The sequence below is a fragment of the Melospiza melodia genome, chromosome 22 (assembly GCF_035770615.1).
Source record: "Melospiza melodia melodia isolate bMelMel2 chromosome 22, bMelMel2.pri, whole genome shotgun sequence".
In the NCBI taxonomy this organism is placed as follows: Eukaryota; Metazoa; Chordata; class Aves; order Passeriformes; family Passerellidae; genus Melospiza; species Melospiza melodia.
Window position 1 is genome coordinate 2,540,820 of NC_086215.1, and position 20,513 is coordinate 2,561,332.

The 20,513-nt window shown below is 50.2% G+C and overlaps 1 protein-coding gene across 7 annotated transcripts in view; it reads right to left on the minus strand.

Annotated features, from left to right (window-relative positions):
- EXD3 (exonuclease 3'-5' domain containing 3) overlaps positions 1 to 20,513 on the minus strand; it is a 256,573-nt gene that overhangs the window by 98,881 nt on the left and 137,179 nt on the right. For 6 of the 7 annotated variants that reach the window (XM_063175042.1, XM_063175038.1, XM_063175039.1 and 3 more), the window contains 2 exons: positions 20,217 to 20,270; positions 18,092 to 18,223 (listed from right to left, as the gene is read on the minus strand). In XM_063175042.1, the coding sequence (XP_063031112.1) occupies positions 18,092 to 18,223; positions 20,217 to 20,270 (186 nt within the window). Of the gene's footprint in view, positions 1 to 17,542; positions 17,968 to 18,091; positions 18,224 to 20,216; positions 20,271 to 20,513 lie in introns of those variants that run through there. The other variant, XM_063175045.1, reaches the window with a different exon arrangement.

A 20,513-nucleotide genomic window follows, 5' to 3' on the forward strand; every position in this document is an offset into this window, starting at 1 on the left:
GGGAATGGCTCCCAGTGCCAGAGGGCAGGGCTGGATGGGATATTGGGAATTGGGAATTGTTCCCTGTGAGGGTGGGCAGGCCCTGGCACAGGGTGCCCAGAGCAGCTGTGGCTGCCCCTGGATCCCTGGCAGTGCCCAAGGCCAGGCTGGGCAGGGCTGGGAGCAGCCTGGGACAGTGGGAGGTGTCCCTTCCATGGCAGGGGTGGCACTGGGTGGGCTTTAAGCCCATCACTTCCAGCCCAGACCAGTCTGGGATTCTGTGATTATCAATCTGTCATGAGATCAGTACTAAAAGCACCCTGTGCACACAGCAGGAAACACCACATCCACAGGACACAGTTACAGGCACAGTGTAGGAACATGGCATGCACAGAGACAGAACCCGGGTAGCACTGACTGCAGGAGAGGCTCTCTGGGAACAGCACTCCATGTCTCCAAAAGCTGAAAAATGATAGTTGTTCCCTTTATTAAAATACTCCCTATAAGGAGAAAAGCAAGACCAAGGCTCCAAAGAGAAGCATGGAGCCTTGTTCCTTTCTAAAAATGAATCCTGATGAATACATGACCTTCTGATGACTCCCTTCTTCCTAACAAACTGGCTTCACAGAAAGAATGTGAATATACATTTGCAGCATATACTAGCAGAAACAGCATGGGGAAGATGTAAACCTCAGAACCTCCATCAGAAACCTGCATTTACCAGTTATTTTCATCCAGGCAGGAGACAGCAATAAATTGATTGATAAATTCAAGTACAAGAAAGATGTGGACCGGCTGGAACCAGTCCAGAGGAGGCTTTGGAGGTGCTCTGAGGGCTGGAGACTCTGTTATGGAGACAGGCTGGGAGAGCTGGGGGTGCTCAGCCTGGAGAAGAGTAGGCTCTGAGGAGACCTTATTGAGGCATTTCAGTGTCTCAAGGGGGCTTGTAAAATAGAGAGTTTTTACACTGGCAGACAGTGGCAGAACAAGGGGGACAGCATTAAACTGAAGGAGAAGAGATTTATGTTTGATATTTGAAAGAAATTCTTCTCTCTGAGCATGCTGAGGCCCTGGCACAGGGTGCCCAGAGCAGCTGGGGCTGCCCCTGGATCCCTGGCAGTGCCCAAGGCCAGGCTGGGCAGGGCTGGGAGCACCTGGGACAGTGGGAGGTGTCCCTGCCATGGCAGGGGTGGCACTGGATGAGCTTAAGGTCAGTTCCAACCCAAGCCAGTCTGGGATTCCTCAAATTCAACTTTTCAAACTCTGAAAAGCTCCAGTGAGCACCTTGATGAACTTTAATGAAAATGCAAATAAAGATTTGTTGACTGAGGCTGAATTATTCTCAGTCGCCCAGAGGAGAGGGATACATGAATCCCACTGAACTTAGTGGGAGCTGGGTTCCTCCTGTCCAAGACACCACCAAAATATCCACATATAGTAAAATTCCTATTGGTAAGAGGTTTGTACATTCTTCACTCTCAGAAGAAAGCACTAAAGGACATTTAGCAGGTCCCTGCAATGCCTGGGTGACCCTGCCTGCTGTGGCACAGCTCCGGGCCCAGCCCAGAGGTGGCACTGCCAATGTGCCACCCGGAATGCACTTCTAGAACTGCCCAGCTGTGCTCCACCAGCACCCCCAGTGCAGGCAGAAATGCCCCCACTGTCCCCATCCAGGGGAGCAGAGAGCAGGACACAGGATGGGGAGGTGTGAACTGCTCTCAACACATCAGCCAGAGCTCCCAAGGGAGTGAGCAGCTCACAAGCTCAGGTCTGCTCACAGTCCCTGGTGCCCTGAGCATGCTCGGACCTGTGGAGAACGCTTTCCCCTCTGGCTTTTTCTCCTCATTCTTGTCTCATCTTTCCTTCCTCACTACCTGTTAGGTGATGTGTTTACAGCAGCATTCATCACCACAGCATCCAAGGAAGACAGAAAGCTCCCAAAGGCCAAATTTCCTTCCCAACCACGTCATTTTGCTTTTGCATTTCAATTATTTTCCTGACAACAGGCTAGGGAGGCTGAAGCTGGCTGGAGCAGGCAGTGAGCAAGGAGCAGAGCTGCTGTTACTGCACACATCTGCTGTTCCCCAATGACAGCTTGGAAAGGTACAGACTCACAGCTCTTGTCCCAGTGTGCTCTCAGTGTGCCTTAGCCATGAGGAAAGTTTCCCATAAAAGCCCAGGGGTCTGTGGAAGAGCCTGACAGAATCTCATTCCCTCTTTAACTTCCAAAACCCATTAACTTCTCCCTCTTATAACTGCCCTAGCTGGGAAGGGCTTTGGAACTAAACTCTGGAGCAGAGGAGCAGGTGCTGGGGCAGCCCTGGGCAGTGTCCCCATGCCTTGGGCAGTGTCCCCATGCCCTGCCAGCTCTGCCTTGGTGGCTCCTCGGGTGAGCCCATGGGCAGGTGAGCCCAGCCAGGCAGTGGTGGCTTTCTGCAGCCACAGGGAATTTCCTGGAAGAGCAGCACAGCGAGCCCAGTCCTGGATGGCGCCTCACTGCAGGACTCCCTCTCCTTGGCTGGAACTCCTCCATCCCAACAGCAAGTTCAGAAAATAACGTAATGAAAACAGGCTTCTTTTTTTACATTTTTTTTCTTTTTTTTTTTTTCCCATTGCTCATTTTACTTTTCTGAGCTACTGCATAGGGAGCCGAGTCTTTATTTTGGCTGCTGTCCTTCTGCAATATTGTTACCCGCGCGCAGAGGAAAAGCCCTCTGGAGATTTCCAATCCAAACAGGCCCTTGTTTTATCTACAACTATTTGAGTACATGACCTCAGATAACCCCATGGCCAACTGTGTGCCAAATTCAAACTGCAGCCATGGGAACTTTAAATACAGAGAAGATTTTCCAGCTTCCCTCCGAAGGGAAGGTGCTGAGTGTCTCGCTGTGCTCGGGCTGATGGGGCTGGGGAGCCCGGCTGTGCCCGGCCGTGGTGGCACCACCATGGCACAGATTCACCTCTGCCCGGAAGCTGCACACACGACTGACCCTGCTACACACAGTCACTGTCTCCTCCTCTTCTCAGGGCTCTGCAACGGCTTCAGATTACTGGAAAGACAAACAGCTGCACTTGGGCCAGCAGCCTCATCTGTAAGGCTGTGTTTGGATTCCTCCGGACAGGGGAGTTTTTCATCTTCATTAGCTGCTGTTCACAGCCACATCCGCCATTATTCACTGGGTCAGAGCCTCCTGCTCTCTGCTGCTGCTCACGAATCTAAATAAATCAATTAATCTGGTGCGTTGAATGAAATTCAGAAGAATTTGGCAGCCAGTATTTCACAGACAAAAAGTGCATGTGTGTGCCTCACTCTGCAAGTCCTTGGAAACAGGAGCTCAGAGAATTTAAGCACCAGATTCAGGGATGAGAATTTTTCACAGCAGCGCCTAATTTGCTTTTTCTCCCCAGATCAATACTTCCTCATGTATGCATTAATATGAAGGAGGAGAATCACAGAAACCCAGACTGGTTTGGGTGGGAAAGGACTTTAAAGTTCATCCAGTCCCACCCCTTGCCATGGGCAGGGACATCTTCCACAGTCCCAGGCTGCTCCAAGCCCCATCCAGCCTGGCCTGGGGATCCAGGGACAGCCACAGCTTCTCTGGGAACTCTGTGCCAGTGCCTCCCCACCCTCACAGAGAAGAATTTCATCTTCATATCCCACCTAACTCTGCCCTCCTTCAGCTTAAGGCCATTTCCCATCGCTTCAACACTACATGCGCTTGTGAAAAGTCTCCATCCAGGGAATGAATCCTAGAGCTGAATGCAAGCACAGAGGAAAATAATCTGAGCTCCAGGAACAGCACAGGAATTTGGTCTTGACAGTCTCTGGATCAGTTTCTGACGCTGTCACACTGAACACATGCCCACGTTATTTCCCGTTGGGAACCAACCCCACGAGCGGGGCACGGCCGGTGACCCCGGGGGTGGCTCTGCTTCTCCTCACTGGGGTTGCTGTGCCTGTGGGATGGGGCACCGACCCCACGGGCTGGGCTGAGGACAGCAGCTCATTTCACAAGTAGCTCAACAGCACTGCTTCCCAGGGCCTGCCAGGCTTCCAGGCACCCAGGCCTGCCAGGACACCCAGGCTTCCTGGGGCCCAGCACAGAAACACAGAGCTTTAAATAAACATTTCTGCAGAGGCAGTGTCCCACGGGGTGGGAGAGAGGATGAAACCCCAGGAATCACTTTTGCCCCCAGAGCAGCCTCGATGCTCTGGAGCAAGTCTGGGTCTGGTACCCTGCTGCCAGGGAGGCTGATCACACCCACGGGGGGCAGTTTTTGGCTGTATGCAACTATACATTCACGTGCATTATCCAGAGACCTTTGCATTTCAAGGCTATTGTTATTTTGATCTTTACAACCTCTGGAAAAACTGAGTTCAATTAAGTGTCATCGTTAGGAATTTGCATAAGGTCACTTCAAGGCTTTGTGCATTTCCTCTGGTTCAGATCTCAGTGCTCTTGGTGTTTCCCCTCCTCACTTATAACCCCTTTGCTGTAGGGCATTCCAAGTAAATCATCCACCACCAGTTTCCTCTCTTCAGCAACGTGCATCGAGTTTTTCATTCAGGCTAAATGAAGCTTCAACTGCTTTTACAGCAGCAGCCCAGTTAAAGGCACAGTATCACCTGCAGAGAGGGCAGCTTTCCCCTCTATTAAAAAAAATTAATAAGAAAACATATTAATTTGGATTCCCTTAGCGGGAGGAAAGATTTAGTTGCATTTGGCAGCACAAGTGCAAGCAATAAACCAATTCTTACATATTCTGTGGCAAATTCATTTGTGAAGCACGAAGAGCCCTTTTCACTTGGAATAATGGAGAAGCACCCTTGGAAACTGAGCTGTGCTCAACCACGGCAGAGCTGCAGCGAGGGGCACGAGCTCCGTGCTGCTCCATGCGCTGGGGTGTCGGGACACCGGGATAAGCACCCACCTAACTCTGAGCTGCAGCTCAAATTTCAGCTGATCAGATTTTGAACTGCCAGGAGGGTCCAAAATGAATGGGTATCACCAGGGTGGGGCTGATCCCCCAGCCCCAAGGCTGGGGCTTCATGCCCTGAGCCAGGGGCAGGCAGTGCTGGAGCTGGGGGCTCCCGGAGAGCCCTGCAGGCCCCGGCCACGCTGCCCCTGTTGGGCTGGGGCCGGGCACGGGGGCTGGGGCTGGCCAGAGTGCCCTGAGCTCTGGGCTGGCCAGGCTCCGGCCAGCACAAGCGGGTGCTGACCCAGCGCAGACAGAGCCCTCCTGCCCCCTCCCCTCCCCTCCCCTCCCTGCACATCTGGGCAGCTGCAGAGCGAGCCAGACTGGGGAGCTGGGCTGGGATAAAATTAACCATCTGGTTTTGACAGGCCCGTTTCAACTGGGATCAGTTCCCTCATCCTGTGGCCCTGCAGTTAAACGAGCACTTGTGCCGGGACGAGGGGGGTGAGAGAGAGACAGGGGCAGGAAGCAGAGGCCCGGCTCCATCCGGCTGCACTGGCTGCCTGCACCGACTGAAAATTGTCATGAAATCCTGGCAGAAACATCCCAGTCCCATTTCCAACAGACCCTGAGGGACCATCCAGTGTTCTTCTGGCTGTCCTTTGCAAATGGCTCGTAGGAGCTGGGCCCACCGAGACCATTCACACTCCTAATTGCACCCATAAACATCACTGCACCATCACTGCATCCTGGGGACGGGTGAGTCTTGTCCTGTCTCTGACACAGACCCTGGCTTAAGTTTTCAAAGCCTTTCATATTTTTCCAAAAGGATATTTTCAACATTAAAACACAAAAACGCCTCAAACTAGTGGGGATCTTTCCACCTAACCTTTTCCCTCTATTTATTCCATGTCCTCTACTGACACAGCTATCTCTCTCCTGCTAAGCAACCGGCTCTGTACGCATGGATGACTCTTTGCAACTGAAAAAATAACTTGACTGATGCGGCTTAGGTAGGAGAATCTGAGTGTGTGCATTCCTTCTGCGGCTGGCCCCAGGAAAAGGACACCCTGCCACTTCCAAACCTGGGAGGTCTTTGAGAGCTTGGCAGCAGTCCCCTGGGAGGCCCGTCATTAGCCATTTCAAACTGGCTGCAGCGGCGCTGAATGGGAGCCCCGGACAAAGCCCCGCGGAGCTATCCGTCAGGAAAGGCTCCCGGGCCTGGCAGGGGCTGTTAACAGTAACAATGATGGCAATATAGCTGGGATTTTCAGGGGTGGGGACTTCAAAGAAGCCCTAAAGAAGTATTTTTCATTAAGGAGTAAGAAAGCAGCTGAGTATTGCTTTTGGCACTAAAGCTGAATATGAATGTTACTGCGGTAAGTCACAGATCAGCGACAGCATAAATTGGCACTGATTTAAATATGCATGAGCTGCCTTTCTGTGTTTCTCCCATTCCATCGGGGTTGCAAGAACACGGGCAAACCAGCAGCCCTTGGAGCTTCCCCCACGGACCCTGGGATGCTCCAGTGCTTATGAACACCAAGGAGCAGCCAGCAAGCCCCTGAGCAGTGACTGTGAGGTGCCACTGCTCTGACCACATATCAACAGCACACTGGGGTGTCAGCTCAGGGCCCCAGCCTGAGCCCTGGCCACCCACAGCCTCCCCCCAGCTCAAACTGGGAGTGAGCCTGGGTCTCTCTGGGCAGGAATCACAGGGACACCGTGGCTGCAGGCAGGAGAGCAGGAGGGGCTGTTGCTCCACAGAGGCTTTTCTGCATTTAAACTCCAAATCAGTGATTCCTTGGGGGTGAAAAAGAAGATGATCGTAAGGAAAAGCATCAGAGGAATATCATGAAAGACTTCTGTGACAGCAAGTCCTTCTCCTAACGCTGAAGATTTACTGATTACTCTGCAGTTTCTGCATGGGCCATGATGATGGCCTGGGAACAGGAGTGCACTGATAACAGCCTCGAGTTGTGCTGAAGAGTTTCAGATTGGAGATCAGACAGAAAGGTCAGGCACTGGAACAGGCTGCCCAGCCTAGAGGGATTTAAGATCTGCATCAATGTGGCACTTGGGGACATGGCTGGGGGAATGGTTGGATTTGATCTTCGAGGACTTTTCCAACTTTAATTATTCTTCCATGATAAAACCATTACAAGCCTATTCTGTCAGCAGCCACGGCCTGTCCTTGCCAGCCGGGCGAGGGGGCCGAAGGGTTCCCCAGAGGCAGCCCTCACACCCTCCTCTCAGGGGACCCGTTGGCTTTGCCAGGCTGGGTTTAGGAGCCCTGTGCAGCTCAGGAGCCCCGTCCCACTGTAACCACCTGTGCTTTGTGTCCCTTTGAGCCAAGCCCAGGGCCAGCGTTTCCCTCTAAGAGCCCAAGCCCAGAGCTATCATATCCAGCCAGCAGGGAGAAAGTGCCCACAGGGTTTGCAGCGCAGATTGACTTTCACACCTCGCTGGCCACACAGAAGAAACCCAATCTAAACAGCGTAACTTTGCATAACCGATTATTTTCACTGGCGTAATCTGAGCCCGGCAGTAAATGCCGGTAAATGCGGCTGATCCAGGGAAGGCCCCGCTCGGGGGAGGAGCGGCCCCACAGCCGCGGGCAGCCGGAGCTGGCCAGGCCCAGCGAGGGAGGCTGCTCCTGCCTGTGGGTGGGTTTGCTCCTGAGAGCTGAGGCTCAGCCCTTCCCCACAGGGCACTGTCTGCATGGAGGGAAGCACAAACAACCTCTGAGTGCCCAACTCCTTCGGACAGTCACGGACTGGGGTGTGCAAAGCCATGCTGAGGGAAGCAGGACAGTGAGGCAGGCCAGGGGGCAAGAGTTGTCTAGCTTTACTGGATGTCTTCTTAACTTTCTTTTCCACAATGTTCCAGATATTTTGAGAGGCTTCAGCTTTCAGGCTGACTCCCCAGTGACCTATTATCCTTGCACATTGATCACTCCATGCTGTCACCGTTCACATGACCTTGTTTGTAGGGAACCATATTCCTCCTCTGACTCCTCCATCGCCAACTTCCTTCTCTCCAACCACCAGCTCATTTCTTCCTGCCAGGACCAAGCTCAGTGATCTCCCCTTCTTTAAAGTCTGTGAAGTTAGACTGTCAAATTAAAACCCCACCAGCTGCAGAGGTTCCTGGTCCACCCACACCTCTGCAGGGCTCCCAGCCAGGATCGGGTGCTGGAGGTGGACAGTCCATACCATCAGTACACCTGAAATGTATCTTGTTCCTGAGATCCCTAGTGACTACAAGGCACTGATCCAGCTGTGGATGGGAACTTCCATTTCAGCCAGATCAATCTCAACATCTGGCTGCCCATGTGCCCCCTTCCCTGGCATAAGCTGCAAATGTGAGGGATGGACAAGTAGGCAGGGGACAGGGGCTGTGGGACCACCCTCCTGGCTGCAGGACACCTTTAACCACAGCTTTTAAACGTGCAGTAACAAAAATAAATCTGGCTGTGTTCATCTCAGACATCAGCCTCTCCCACTTCACTAAAAGGCCTCAGCAGGGGCAGCTCTCCCAGAAATCATCAAGAGAAAAGCTGAGCTGGGAATGGGAATAGAGAAGCTTTTGGGCATGAGACAAAACCAGGCTTTCACCTACATCCTGTCCCAGCACTTCCATGAATAAAAAGGTGATCAACTCAGACTGTGTGTCTTAAATTAGGACAAGTAAATCATCCAAATCCCCTTATCCGGAGGAAAGATAATGACTCACAAGGAGTGTGCCCTGGATGTTACATTTTCCACTTTTGCCAAAACTCCTACACTGCCATTTCTCCCTCTAAGCTCAGCCAGATCCTACCTTGGGCTTAGATGCATTTCATCACAATAGCTGCAAAATATCCTCTTTGTCAAGATTGACACAATGCATTAATTGAGGAACTCATTTAAAGGCTTTCTGTCTCTGTTTTGACCAGGATACTGCTGTGGCTCTCCCAGTTTCTGTGTCTCTGTTTCTGTGTAGTCCTTAGATGAGAGAGTTTGCACAAACACAAAATGGTCTCTTTTATCCAGCCACTCATTCAGACCAGATGCACCTTGTGGGGACAAGGTCTTCCTTCCTGGAAAGGCCAGAGAACCCCACAGATGTTGCTGACCATCATCACCAGCTGGAAATGCCTTAACAGCAGTAGGTGCTACAGACAGTCCTGTACCACATCTCACCAGGAGCTGTGGACACACAGTTTTGGCACAGTTTTGGCACAGTTTTGGATTAATACCTCCAATTAATACCATTAATAACAGATACAGGCTGATCTATGCCATAGGAAGTGACACAGTTTAATGACTAAGGGTCTTCAGATAAATGCAGTTGAGCAATTACAGATTTGGCAAACTCTACAAGGAAACCAAGTAGGTGCAGCTCAACCTATGGTGTTTCCAAGGAAGGCTCCAAATATGCCTTGAGATCTCACATTTCTCCTCTGAAGGAACAAAGGTCTGCTGCTGGCACTGCTGTGGACCAGGGATGGCTGCAGAGCTGTGCAGTCCCCACAAAGCACATTGCAGGAGTTAGTGTCATTTGCAACCACAGGGCAATGGTTTTTGTGCAGGATTCTCAGTGGGACTTGGGAAAACATTGGCCTGATACTGAGTTATCACAATGCTGGAGCCCCTCTGCTCTGGAGCCAGGCTGGGAGAGCTGGGGGTACTCACCTGGAGAGGAGAAGCTCCAGGGAGAGCTCAGAACCCCTTCCAGGGCCTAAAGGGGCTCCAGGAGAGCTGGGGAGGGACTGGGGACAGGGATGGAGGGACAGGACACAGGGAATGGCTCCCAGTGCCAGAGGGCAGGGATGGATGGGATATTGGGAATTGGGAATTGTTCCCTGTGAGGGTGGGCAGGCCCTGGCACAGGGTGCCCAGAGCAGCTGTGGCTGCCCCTGGATCCCTGGCAGTGCCCAAGGCCAGGCTGGGCAGGGCTGGGAGCAGCCTGGGACGTGGGAGGTGTCCCTGCCATGGCAGGGGGTAGGATTGCATGGGCTTTAAGGTCCTGGCACCCAAAGCATTCCATGGTCTTTGTGCTGCTCTGGCGAGTCCCCACTCCCATTCAAACACCGGGAGCTGGCCAAGCCACCCTCACCATGACATACAAACAAAGAACATTATAAGGACACTGATGTTGAAAAGGAGGAGAAACTACACAGTGCATAAAACATGGGAATTTTGGCTTCTTGACACAGTCAATACACTGAAATATGACCTCAGGAGGCACAGGGGACTGGAAACCATCAGAACTTAAACTGGCTAAAAATCTCTTGTTTTCTCATGACATTTGAGAGAAACCATGGGGACAGTTTCCTCAGGACACATGGGAGTTAGAGCTGTGTCACTGCCTTCTCCAGAGAGTTCCTCCTTTTCCTTACAGTCACTCCATCACTGTCACCCGCTGACCCTTCATTACTTTCTCCCAGTGCACCAGCTTCTCTGCTGACCAACACACTTCATAGTCTGTCCAAACCCATGAGAGGAAGAAAAAGCCTTGTACAGGCTGTATAAAAGGACATTTACTCTGTACTACATTGTGTCCTCTTTTCTATGCTAGTCTAAATACAAGTGCTGTTTTCACTGCCAATCGTTGTTTGCTTGTGCTGTTTCCACTGGCTAAAACCAGCATTTTTCCAGCTAGTGTTGCCCTCCAGGAAAAACCACACATTCATACCTTTCTTGCATTTAGCACAGGACAACAAAACTGGTTCCCAGGAATAAGGATGGCTTCCTCAAAAGAAAACATTTGCTGTCAGCTGAGGTTTGACCTCTAATGGCTAATTTGGCATCATCATTTTGAGCACTGGAATACATAACACTGTGAAAAATTAACAGCTTCCCCCCTCCCTGCTGAAGTTTAATTTCCGCCTGCAGCTTTGCAAGTGAAAATAAAAGAAACGAAATAAATACCCAAACTGAAACCTTGGGTACAGTCTCTCACATACATCCACAAAGAGAACCTCAAGACAAAGATCTGTAAGGGAAATTTCACTGGAAACCGAGCTTTTGCAGACACTGAGAAAGAAAGTCTGCAACATGAGACCGTCTTCCTTGAAGAAACACAGCTGATCCCAGCTCCGACTGCCACTGGGCTGTGTAAAACATAAACTTCACGCTAACCCTATGAAAACAGTCAACATGAGAGAGAGACAACAGTCTGCTCCGAGCTGCTGAAAGGGGAAAAAAACCTCTCAGGCTGTCATTCTCCCCTTGCTGTGACCTTCATGCTCCACTGAATTTCTGAAGATACTGAAATCTTGGCAGGGAAGTGTACAGTCTGTGGGAACCAGGCAGCGACGGCTGGGCTCGCTGCTGAGAATTAGGCCCAGTCGAGCCCTTTTTTGGGGGACTCTGAGTTTAATGTGGCCAACAGCACAGGGCTAAGCCAACTCCAGGCTGGGAATTTTACAGAATTGGTGCTGTGTGCACTCATGTATCATGTTGCAAAGCCATCACGGATAGAGTGCTGCCCTCCTGCCTTGCAACCACAAGCTGGGGCTTGCTCAGTGTCTACTGGAATCTCCAGTACCTAAAGGGGTTCCAGGAGAGCTGGAGAGGGACCTGGGACAAGGAACTGGAGTAACAAGACACAGGGAATGGCTTCCCAGTGCCAGAGGGCAGGGAGAGATAGGATATTGGGAAAAAATTCTTCCTTGTGTGTGGGAAGGCCCTGGCACAGGTCACCCCTGGCACAAAATGGGCTGCCCCTGGATCCCTGAAAGTGCCCAAGGCCAGGCTGGACGAGGCTTGGAGCACCCTGAGACAGTGGAAGGTGCCCCTGCCCGTGGCAGGGGGGTTGGAACTGAATGAGCTTTGAGGTCCCTTCTGACCCAAAGCGTTCCCTGATCTTTGTGGTGCTTCGGGGTGTCTCCACCCCTGGCAAGTAACAGTGACCACTCACTACGAGCTCTCACTACCATTTATAAGCCATTGGAGGTTAGCAAATAAAAATCTCAACCAGAGACTGCAAAGAAGCGGAATTTGCCATGACAAATGATCCCAGAGTCTGGTGGTATTTAATGACTGCCGTGTAAAGCCACTCCACACAAAGAGCTGGTCCCTCTCAGCGGGGCGCGCTGCCAGGGCAAGGAGCACTCGCCACTCAGCCACTCAGCCAGCCCTGGACAAGTACCTCTGGAGGGCAATTTGCTCCCTCAACAGTGTCTGTCGAGGCAGAATAATACCAGCTGTGCTTCCTGGCTGGAGCCTCTGCAGCACAGGCTGCAGATTACATCGGAATTGCCAAGCCCAGGATAAACAAAAAGATTAAGAGGGCCTCACCCTTTGTGTTGAACAATCACACTCTGAAGCAAGAAATCACAGCCCACGTCGTGGGCAGGCACCGGGCTGAGCCTGGGTTTGGGTGACTGGGGAGGAGTAAGCAGCTCACTCACACATCTGGGGAAACCACAGATGCTCTTAATCACAGGTTTTCCTGACCTGTAGGCGCTGACAAATTGCATCCTATGGATGAACCTTTTATTAAACCACAGAGGGTTTCCAAATGATATTCTCTTTCTCAGCATTCCCAAGTCATTGAAATCCAGCACACGTGACCCTTCTAAATTCTTCATTTAGAGGGTGACACAGCACTTTCCAAAGACATTTCAGGGCTGAAAGGAAGTAAATGGGGACATGATGTTGCATCAGTGGAGGGCAGCTCAAAAGCTGAACCAGGGGCTATGAGAACTGACATTTTTGAATTCTTTGATGATGTCTCAGCCCCACTGGAGCTGAAGATGCTTTTTGTCCTGAGTGACTCCCAAGGCCAACCCCTTGCTGTCTGCTGGGGCAGAAACATCTCATGAAACACGTAGCCTTTAAATCTTTCTGGTTTTTCTCTGCGCATGGGGAAGGACGGCTGGTATTTTAAAATGAATGAAATGACTGTTGCTCAGGCCAGGAGAGGTGACCACAAAGAAAAATTGCCCTGGTTCCACTTCCATGCCACACTGGAGCAGGAGATAGCTGCTCAGCTCACAACTGAGTGAGAAAGACGATGCCTGGCAGTTCTCATCATCGTCTGGACCGACACAGCAACCCACATAAAAGGAAGAAAAAAGCCTGCTGATCAGATTGGTGTGACAGAGGCTCATGAGAGACATGCACATTTTCAATCTAAACGACAGCTTGAGGGATCTATATTACTAATTATCAACTAATATTGCCACAGTTCCCAGGCTGGCTTCAAAGGTTCTTGCAAAGTGCCCCAAGTACAGGGTTTCCATCTCATCATAAGGCTTTTTTCTTTGTCCCTGCTAAATGGATTGCTCCATCCTGGGCTCCCTCTGCGTAAGTCAGCTTGCACATGATGAGCTTTGCAGCAATGAAATTCGTTACCTTAACCACAAAAAACCAGAAACATTTGCTACAACTGTTAGAATGCTTTTGCACCTAATTAAAAAAAAAAAAAAAAAAAAGGTGGTTTCCTCTCTTCCTCCCCGCCTACTCCTAATCCCATGCTAACACCTTTGTAAAAGCTGGGGTGAGTAGTTTGGAAACTGAAAAGGTGGGGGGGGGGGGGGGGGCACAAAAAAAATACAAAAATATATCAGATCTCCAGACAATGAAATTGAGCAGCTATCTCTCATATCCTGCAGTGTTCAGGCTGAGGTCATAAGTTAAACAGGACATCAGAATAGTTGATGTAATTTGCTTATTTAGGATCAGAGCATTCAGTGACGTGAAAGAGACAACCTATTTGAACGTGCAGATAATCCCCCTGTCAATGTGGGGCTGTTCAGATGCACAAACTGCAGCTGGAGCCTGGGATTTTTTTTCCCCCGCACATTTATTTTTGCAGGGGATATAATTGCAATCATTTTTCCTTGCAGGAAAGCCTTGAAACCTCACCTGGGATCAGCCTCCTGTTGCGTAAGGTATTGTTCAAGCAGGGTCCCTGCCCCAGCCAGCTTAAAGGCTAAAGGGTCAAGTCAAACAGAGGGTGGGAAAGGAAGGAGAGGCCTGGGGGAGGTGGGGGTGGCACAGAGGCTCTGCAGGACCCAGGTCCCCCAGCCTGCTCCCCCCATACCCAAGCAAAGACTCAGACCCAGAACTGAGCTAAGCAGCAGCTACACTTTTCAGTAAAGCCCAGCACAGCTTTTCTGCAGATGGACAGGCCCTCCTGGCTCCAAACCCAGCTGCAGAGCCTCACACAGTGAGTGTTTTACAGCAGTTAGAAACCTTTAACCACAAGGTTCTTCCAGATTCCAGGAGGAATTTCTTGGTGAGCCCAAACAACACTGAAGACAGTTGTCCCTTCAAGAGATAGTGACAAACCCTTGTGATATAAAGATGTAAAGCTAACAACTTGCAGTGTTTATCTCCTCAGTTTATCACCATCCAAGCTGGGATTCCTCCCTGTCAGCAGCACTGCTCACCCCAAGCCTGCCAGCCCTGTGCCTCCACTGATCTGCTTGCACACCAGTGTTCTTTCACTGACACAAGTTGGCTGGGCCAGACACCTCAGCCATGGGAAGTGAAACGTCCTGGGCCCTTGGGCTCACCAAGCAGTCAGTGACAAGGCCCTGGCACATGGCAAGTTCAGAGGTGTGGCCCTCACCTACTTTGAGTGGACTTTCAATCACATGGCATGGAAAAGCAAGATGGCAAGAGTCACACCAGTCATTCAGGTAATGGATCCTGCCAAAACATGGCTGTTCTCAAGAGACAATTCATTCTCCTTTAAGAGACTGGAATGACATGGAGACATGGAGTTCATGTTCTCCTGCTGTTCCACCAGGCCATACCCAAGTGTCACAGCAGGATGTCCCAAACAGGGACAGCACCAGGAAGGGTGGGAGACAGCCCCTGCTGGCCTGGGAGAGGAGCTGAATTTCACCCCACTATGAAATGACCCCGCTGTCAGCTGTCTGTGCCCATGGACTGGAGTCCAGGCCTTCTTCAGCAGGTTTGGGTGGTTTTTCCTTCTTTAACTGCTAGTTCTGTGTTAGAATCTCCTCCAAGCTGTGGAGAGCAGAGCATCACTGATCTATCTCCTGGGTGAGTTGCACTGGGAGCTGACATTTAAGGCTTCCCACAACAGCCTCCAACAACTCCACAGAGATCTTCCTGACTACTGTAAGGGTTCAGCATGTTGAATTGATCATGTCTGAACACCCCAAACATTATTTCACACTGTCCCTTCCTGAAGGAAGTATTTCAGCTGTCTGAAAAGAAGAAAAATACAAGATACTCAAATGTATGCAGAGGTGACAGGTACATGACATTTGCATTTCAAATACAAGGAATGGGCTTGTAACATTTTAAGACTATGAAATGTAGAACTTCTATAGGGGTTTTTTGCATGTCACCAAAAATTAATCTTATTTTCACTCAGCCTCACTAAAATGTTCCTCACCAAAGGCACCACCAGGCCCAGCTACAGCTACACTGCAGGGGTGGCTTCACCAGGATCATCACTGAGTCCTTACAATGCAGCACTTGAGGAACACATGGAATGAAAAGGCCATTCCTGCACCATCACTGACACCTTTGGCAGCAGTCCCCACTCCTGAAGCCTTTAACTGGAGCAATCAAACTGAAGACCAGCAGAAGCTGGAGCAGAAATGCTGAGCAGCCCCTGGATGACACTCCCTATGCACTTGCTGCTCTAGGTCAGACAGAGGTAGCCAGTATTGGCCATTGTTTTAACAGAAGCAGTATTTTGGCAGGGTTGCAAAGCAAGCCCATTCTTTACATCTGCAAAAGAGAGCCCGTCCATCCCTGCTGAGGGAGCTGACAGAGGAAACGGATTTTCCAGCAGTCTTGGGTACAGCATTGAATTGGGACCTATTTTTACCACGTGCTCTGCACTACACGCATTAATTGTTATGACAACATTTGCTGCCATATTCACTCCAGTCATTTACAGAACAGAACCCAGGAGACAAAACAAGCCCCTGCTCCATGAGACAGAGGGAGCAGGCAGGATGCCACATTGCTTCCTGTGACACAGCCAGGGCTGATGGCACAGATAACCCATCCCTGCTGGTAGGTCAGGCCCAGCTCCGTGCAGGAGAGGGAGGAGAGGGGCCCAGCTCATGGGTCAGTACTGCCCATCCTCCTGCCTAGCCCAGACCCAGCTGCACTTGGCTCTTTCTGGAGCTCTGCTTGTGTGCCCACCATGCTCCCCCACTGTAGGGGCAGCCAAAACTCTGTCACCACTCTGTCACCCCTCAGCAAAGAGCTCTGCAAGGAGGAGCAGAGCTCAGAGCAGTCTGGGAGCCGCAAGGTCTGTGACCCAGCACCGGAGCAGCACAGACAGGCTGGCAAGCACAGCTCAGCAGTTTCAGGATCCCACCTCCATCCTAATTAAGCCCAATTAGGTTTACAAAGAATGAGGATGTTTTAGGAAGGACGTATAAAAGAACTACTGAGGTCTCTGTAGGCCATGTAGGCCCAGAGCACCCTCCTGAAGGCAGAAATTGCCTCTGTTGATGTGGGCTGTCAGTTTTCCAGAGTGCTGAAGGATGATCCTGCTGCCTGTGCAGCCCATGGCTCCCTTTGCACACAACCCCAGGAAGTGCAGCTAGGAGAGCTGGGATTCTCCTCCAGAGGATCAGCAGCACATCAGCCAAACCTGTGCTGTCTGCAGACACAGCTGAGCAAAATCCGCTCCAAAATGCCCAGGCCTTAAATGAAGGTAAATGTGATTCAGAACAGGGAGAGGTTGGACAAATCAGCATCTTCCCATGCTGAGGGGTATAAAACATGCAGCTGTTCCACCACCACAATTTACAGGGAAGGCATTTCTCCTGGAAGTAAGAGAACACTTAGTATATATTCCTAGCCAGATTGATTACCCCTATTTATATTGTAAACTAAGACAGCATGTACTAAACCCATAGAGTTAACCAGTTCCAGACCCCAGATCCTGGGTGAGGGGTCAGTTTTCCATTGTCTGCTGTACAGTCTCGTGCATTTATTAGAGAGCACTGAGTTTCCTGCAGCATGGTTTTATGTGTGTATGTGTGTGTGCTTATTTTTGTGGTATTTCAACAACCATCAGGAGGAACACTGCTATTTTATGGGATGTCAAGGAACTGGAGAATCCATGAGGTTTTTTAAAGGTTTGTTTAAAACAGCCAAGAAGCCAGCGTGCCACTTTAAATATATGTATGTATAACAACTGCAATCTGTTCTGGGACAATAAAACCACAGGACTGAAGGCAGTATCCCATAGCTGAATATATCCATTTATCCTGCAGTAAGATGAACCTCTGTTCTGTGGATCTGACCTGCAGGGAGTTTCGTCAGTCTCCTCTCACAGCCAACCTGCCCAGCTGGACAACTCTTATTTGCTTTCTAAGTTACAGATCCAGTTTCAACATCTGACAGCAGATATAAACAGAGGTTCAGGACACGCTCTCTGGTGTGTCTGCTCCTACACTACTTGTGCAATTCCACTGGGCCAGGAGACCCCAGATCTCCACCATGAGGCACTGAGCCAGACTCACTGGCTTGTTTATCCCTAAGAAAAAGCTAATTTTCTAACCAACTTGCTTCTTTTTCTCTCTATAGACACTGATAAGGTGAGAGATGTTGAAGTTCCCTGTTGGTTTTATAATGCAGTTTGGGAAGGGATAGGTTTCAGCGTGTTGCTGTAACAAATACAATAGTGAAATTGGAAGAGATGGTGATTTGAACTAACACAATTAAAATTTATTCTTAACAGCAATCCACAGATATCCTGTGCCAAACACAATCTGGAGCCATCAACTAGCATGGACATGAATTAACCTAATAACTTCTGGAAAAAAAAAAAAAAGAAGTACTATGAAAAAATCCTCCTATTAAAGTAATTAAGTGTTAACAGAATCACAAAGCCATAATTAAACATGGTTTATAATTAAAACAGCATGTGTCCTAGACAGAGAACACAGCAACAAAGAGAGTCCAACCATGACAGTTGATGCCAAAACACAGGCCAAGTAGTAAAAATCAGAAAAACAGGCGAGTTTCTAGCAAAGCTGCAGATGCAGAGCCTCTGATCCTCTGACTGAGCCCTCAGCACCGTGACGGATGTGACTGCACTCAGAACTCCTCACGGCTTTGCCAGGTGCTGCCAAAGTTCAAGCAGAACTCTTGGGAACCAAGAAGACACCGAGTGCAAGGCCCAGGACACCGAGGCAGCGCAGGGAGTGGTGGGCGAGCGGGAGCCGGGGCTGGAGCCAGCCTCGTCCTACCTGGCAGCGGCTGAAGATGTCACCCAGGGACACCTGCACGTTGAAGTGCTCCAGCACCTGCAGCGCCTGGTCCTTCGCCTTCTGGGAGCAGTTCACAGAGAAACACCTTCCTTCTCCCACCTGGGAGCGCAGCTGCAAACCAGAGACACCAGTGAGACCGAGCATAGGGCACCTGGGGCTGTTCTGATGCTCTTGGCTTGGTTTGAATGCTGAATAATGCTTAGAGTTAGTGTGTGTCTACAGTCTGAATTCTGGTCTGAGCACCACGATTGGTAACCTAACAGCCACTGCTGCAAGAGGTCTGACTCCTGAAGCATTGTGTGATTTTATGTGTATGAAACATGATTTAGGCTGGAGAAAGGGAGGCTCAGGGGGACCTGCTCACTCTCTACAACTCCCTGACAGGAAGGTCCAGCCGGGGAGGATTGGCCTCTTCTCCCAGCTAACAAGTGGCAGAACAAGAGGAAATGGCCTCAAGATGCTCTAAGGGAGGTTTAGATTGGAATTTCAGGGAACATTTCCTCACAGAAAGGTGGTCAGGCATTGGAAGGAGTTGTCCGGGGAGGTGTTGGAGTCATCTTTGGAAGAGTTCAAGAGTCATCTGGATGTGGCACTTGGAGACATGGTTTAGTGGGGACCACAGTGGTAATGCTGGGTTAACAGCTGGACTTGATCATCCCAAAGGTCTTTTCCAACCTTAACAGTTCCATTATTCTATTCTATAAAATATACCCAAGTCCTGTCAACTCACATTTTGGTGAGGTGGTCTGACAGGGGCAGCAAAAGGAACCTGACCTCAATCCCAGCTTTCTGAGGAAACTTGGCCAGATCCCACAGAGTGTGCCAAAGCACAGTGATGGAAACAATGCCCAGTGACCACTTCAACCCCTCTGATTCACACAAACGTTTCACCTGGAGTTCCCTGGTGGCCAAGAAATGTGAAGGGGTTGATGTGGACAGTCCCTCAATGTTTGTTCCACAGTCTGTAGAGAAGTGCATCTGTGAGTGAGCACTGGGAAGTCCCAGACACATCTTATGACCATACTAAGGACTCACAGGAATGGGATCAGCTACACACCAGCAAAGGAGCCTGGCAGAGCCATCCCATCCTTGTGGAGGGCATCCAAAGGCAAGGGAACCAAGGGAACCAGAGTATTTCCCAGGAGAATTGTACCCTGGAAGCAGTTATTTTCCTTTTGCAATTCCTACACTGTACTTTGAAATTAGAGCTCTGCCAAACAAGAGGACGCTGGATTCCTTATTCCACCAGCTGTAGGCTGATGGAACCTGCAGGGTGGCTGCACCTGCCTCATAGCCTCTCATTATGGGGAGGAGTTTGATTCCACACTCTGATTTTCCACAAGAAATCAGCAACCGAGATTTTATGCTGACAGTTTGTGACAAAGAAGTCCTGCACCCTGGCTCATGTGAACAGAACTCTGGCTCATGCAGAACATTTTCACTCTTCCAAATGGATTTTTAGGCACTAAAAAATTGCAAAGGACCTGCAACAGGACATCACAGCTCTCCAAGCATTGACTTGGCAGGCTCAGCACTGCATTCTGAAGCATGTCTGTGAACAGCTCTGAACAGCTGGTGCTGAGGGCAAGGTTGGCCTTTGCTTTGCCTTTTCTGTATAGCAACACAAAACCTCTCCAGCTTCCACCAGACCCATGCTCGGGGCCTTCCAATCTCCCCCTTCCAAGCCTGAGGAAATGTCCCTGAGGGCTGAAACTCTCTCAGTGTGGAGCCAGCCAGCAAGCAAGAATCTCTGGGATAAAAAGCACAGAAACTGAGCTGCCTTTCACCTGCCAGTGAGGCCAGACAGAAACACACTGCTCTGGATTGTTTGGCTTGACTTCCACCCCCACCCCCAATGGAGAGCAATCGCTCTCCCCACCAGTACAGGACTGAATATAAGTATCAAAAAACATTTTGCCCCAAGCCTTGGTGGTTGAGAACAGCAAACCTCTGAAGACCCTAAATGTAGCTTTTAGTGGAGAAAACGTGAAAAATCCAAGCCAGCTGTTGCATTCACATCTGACTTTTCCTCTTGTCTCCCCTGCACACCCCAGACCATGCAATGATCAGTGCCAGAAACACGCCAGCAGCTTGGAACACTCACAGTCTGATATGGGAGTCCAGAGGTCAAAATGACTCTTCCTTCCTGTCGGGCAATCTGGAAAAAACAGTAAAAATCCAAATGAGCAGGGGCTGAAGTTACACTGAGTTCAGACTTTACTTGCAGTCACAGAAGAGAGGAGGTGAACTGTAGATATCGAGTGTTTCTCTCACTGTCAGTCCACACCTGGCCAAGAGTTCCTGACAGCAACAGCAGCTCCAAGTATGGCTCACCCCTTGTCCCCTCCCTGCCAATCCCTGCCTCATCTCCCATGTGGTGGAACAAGCTGCTGGTGCATCT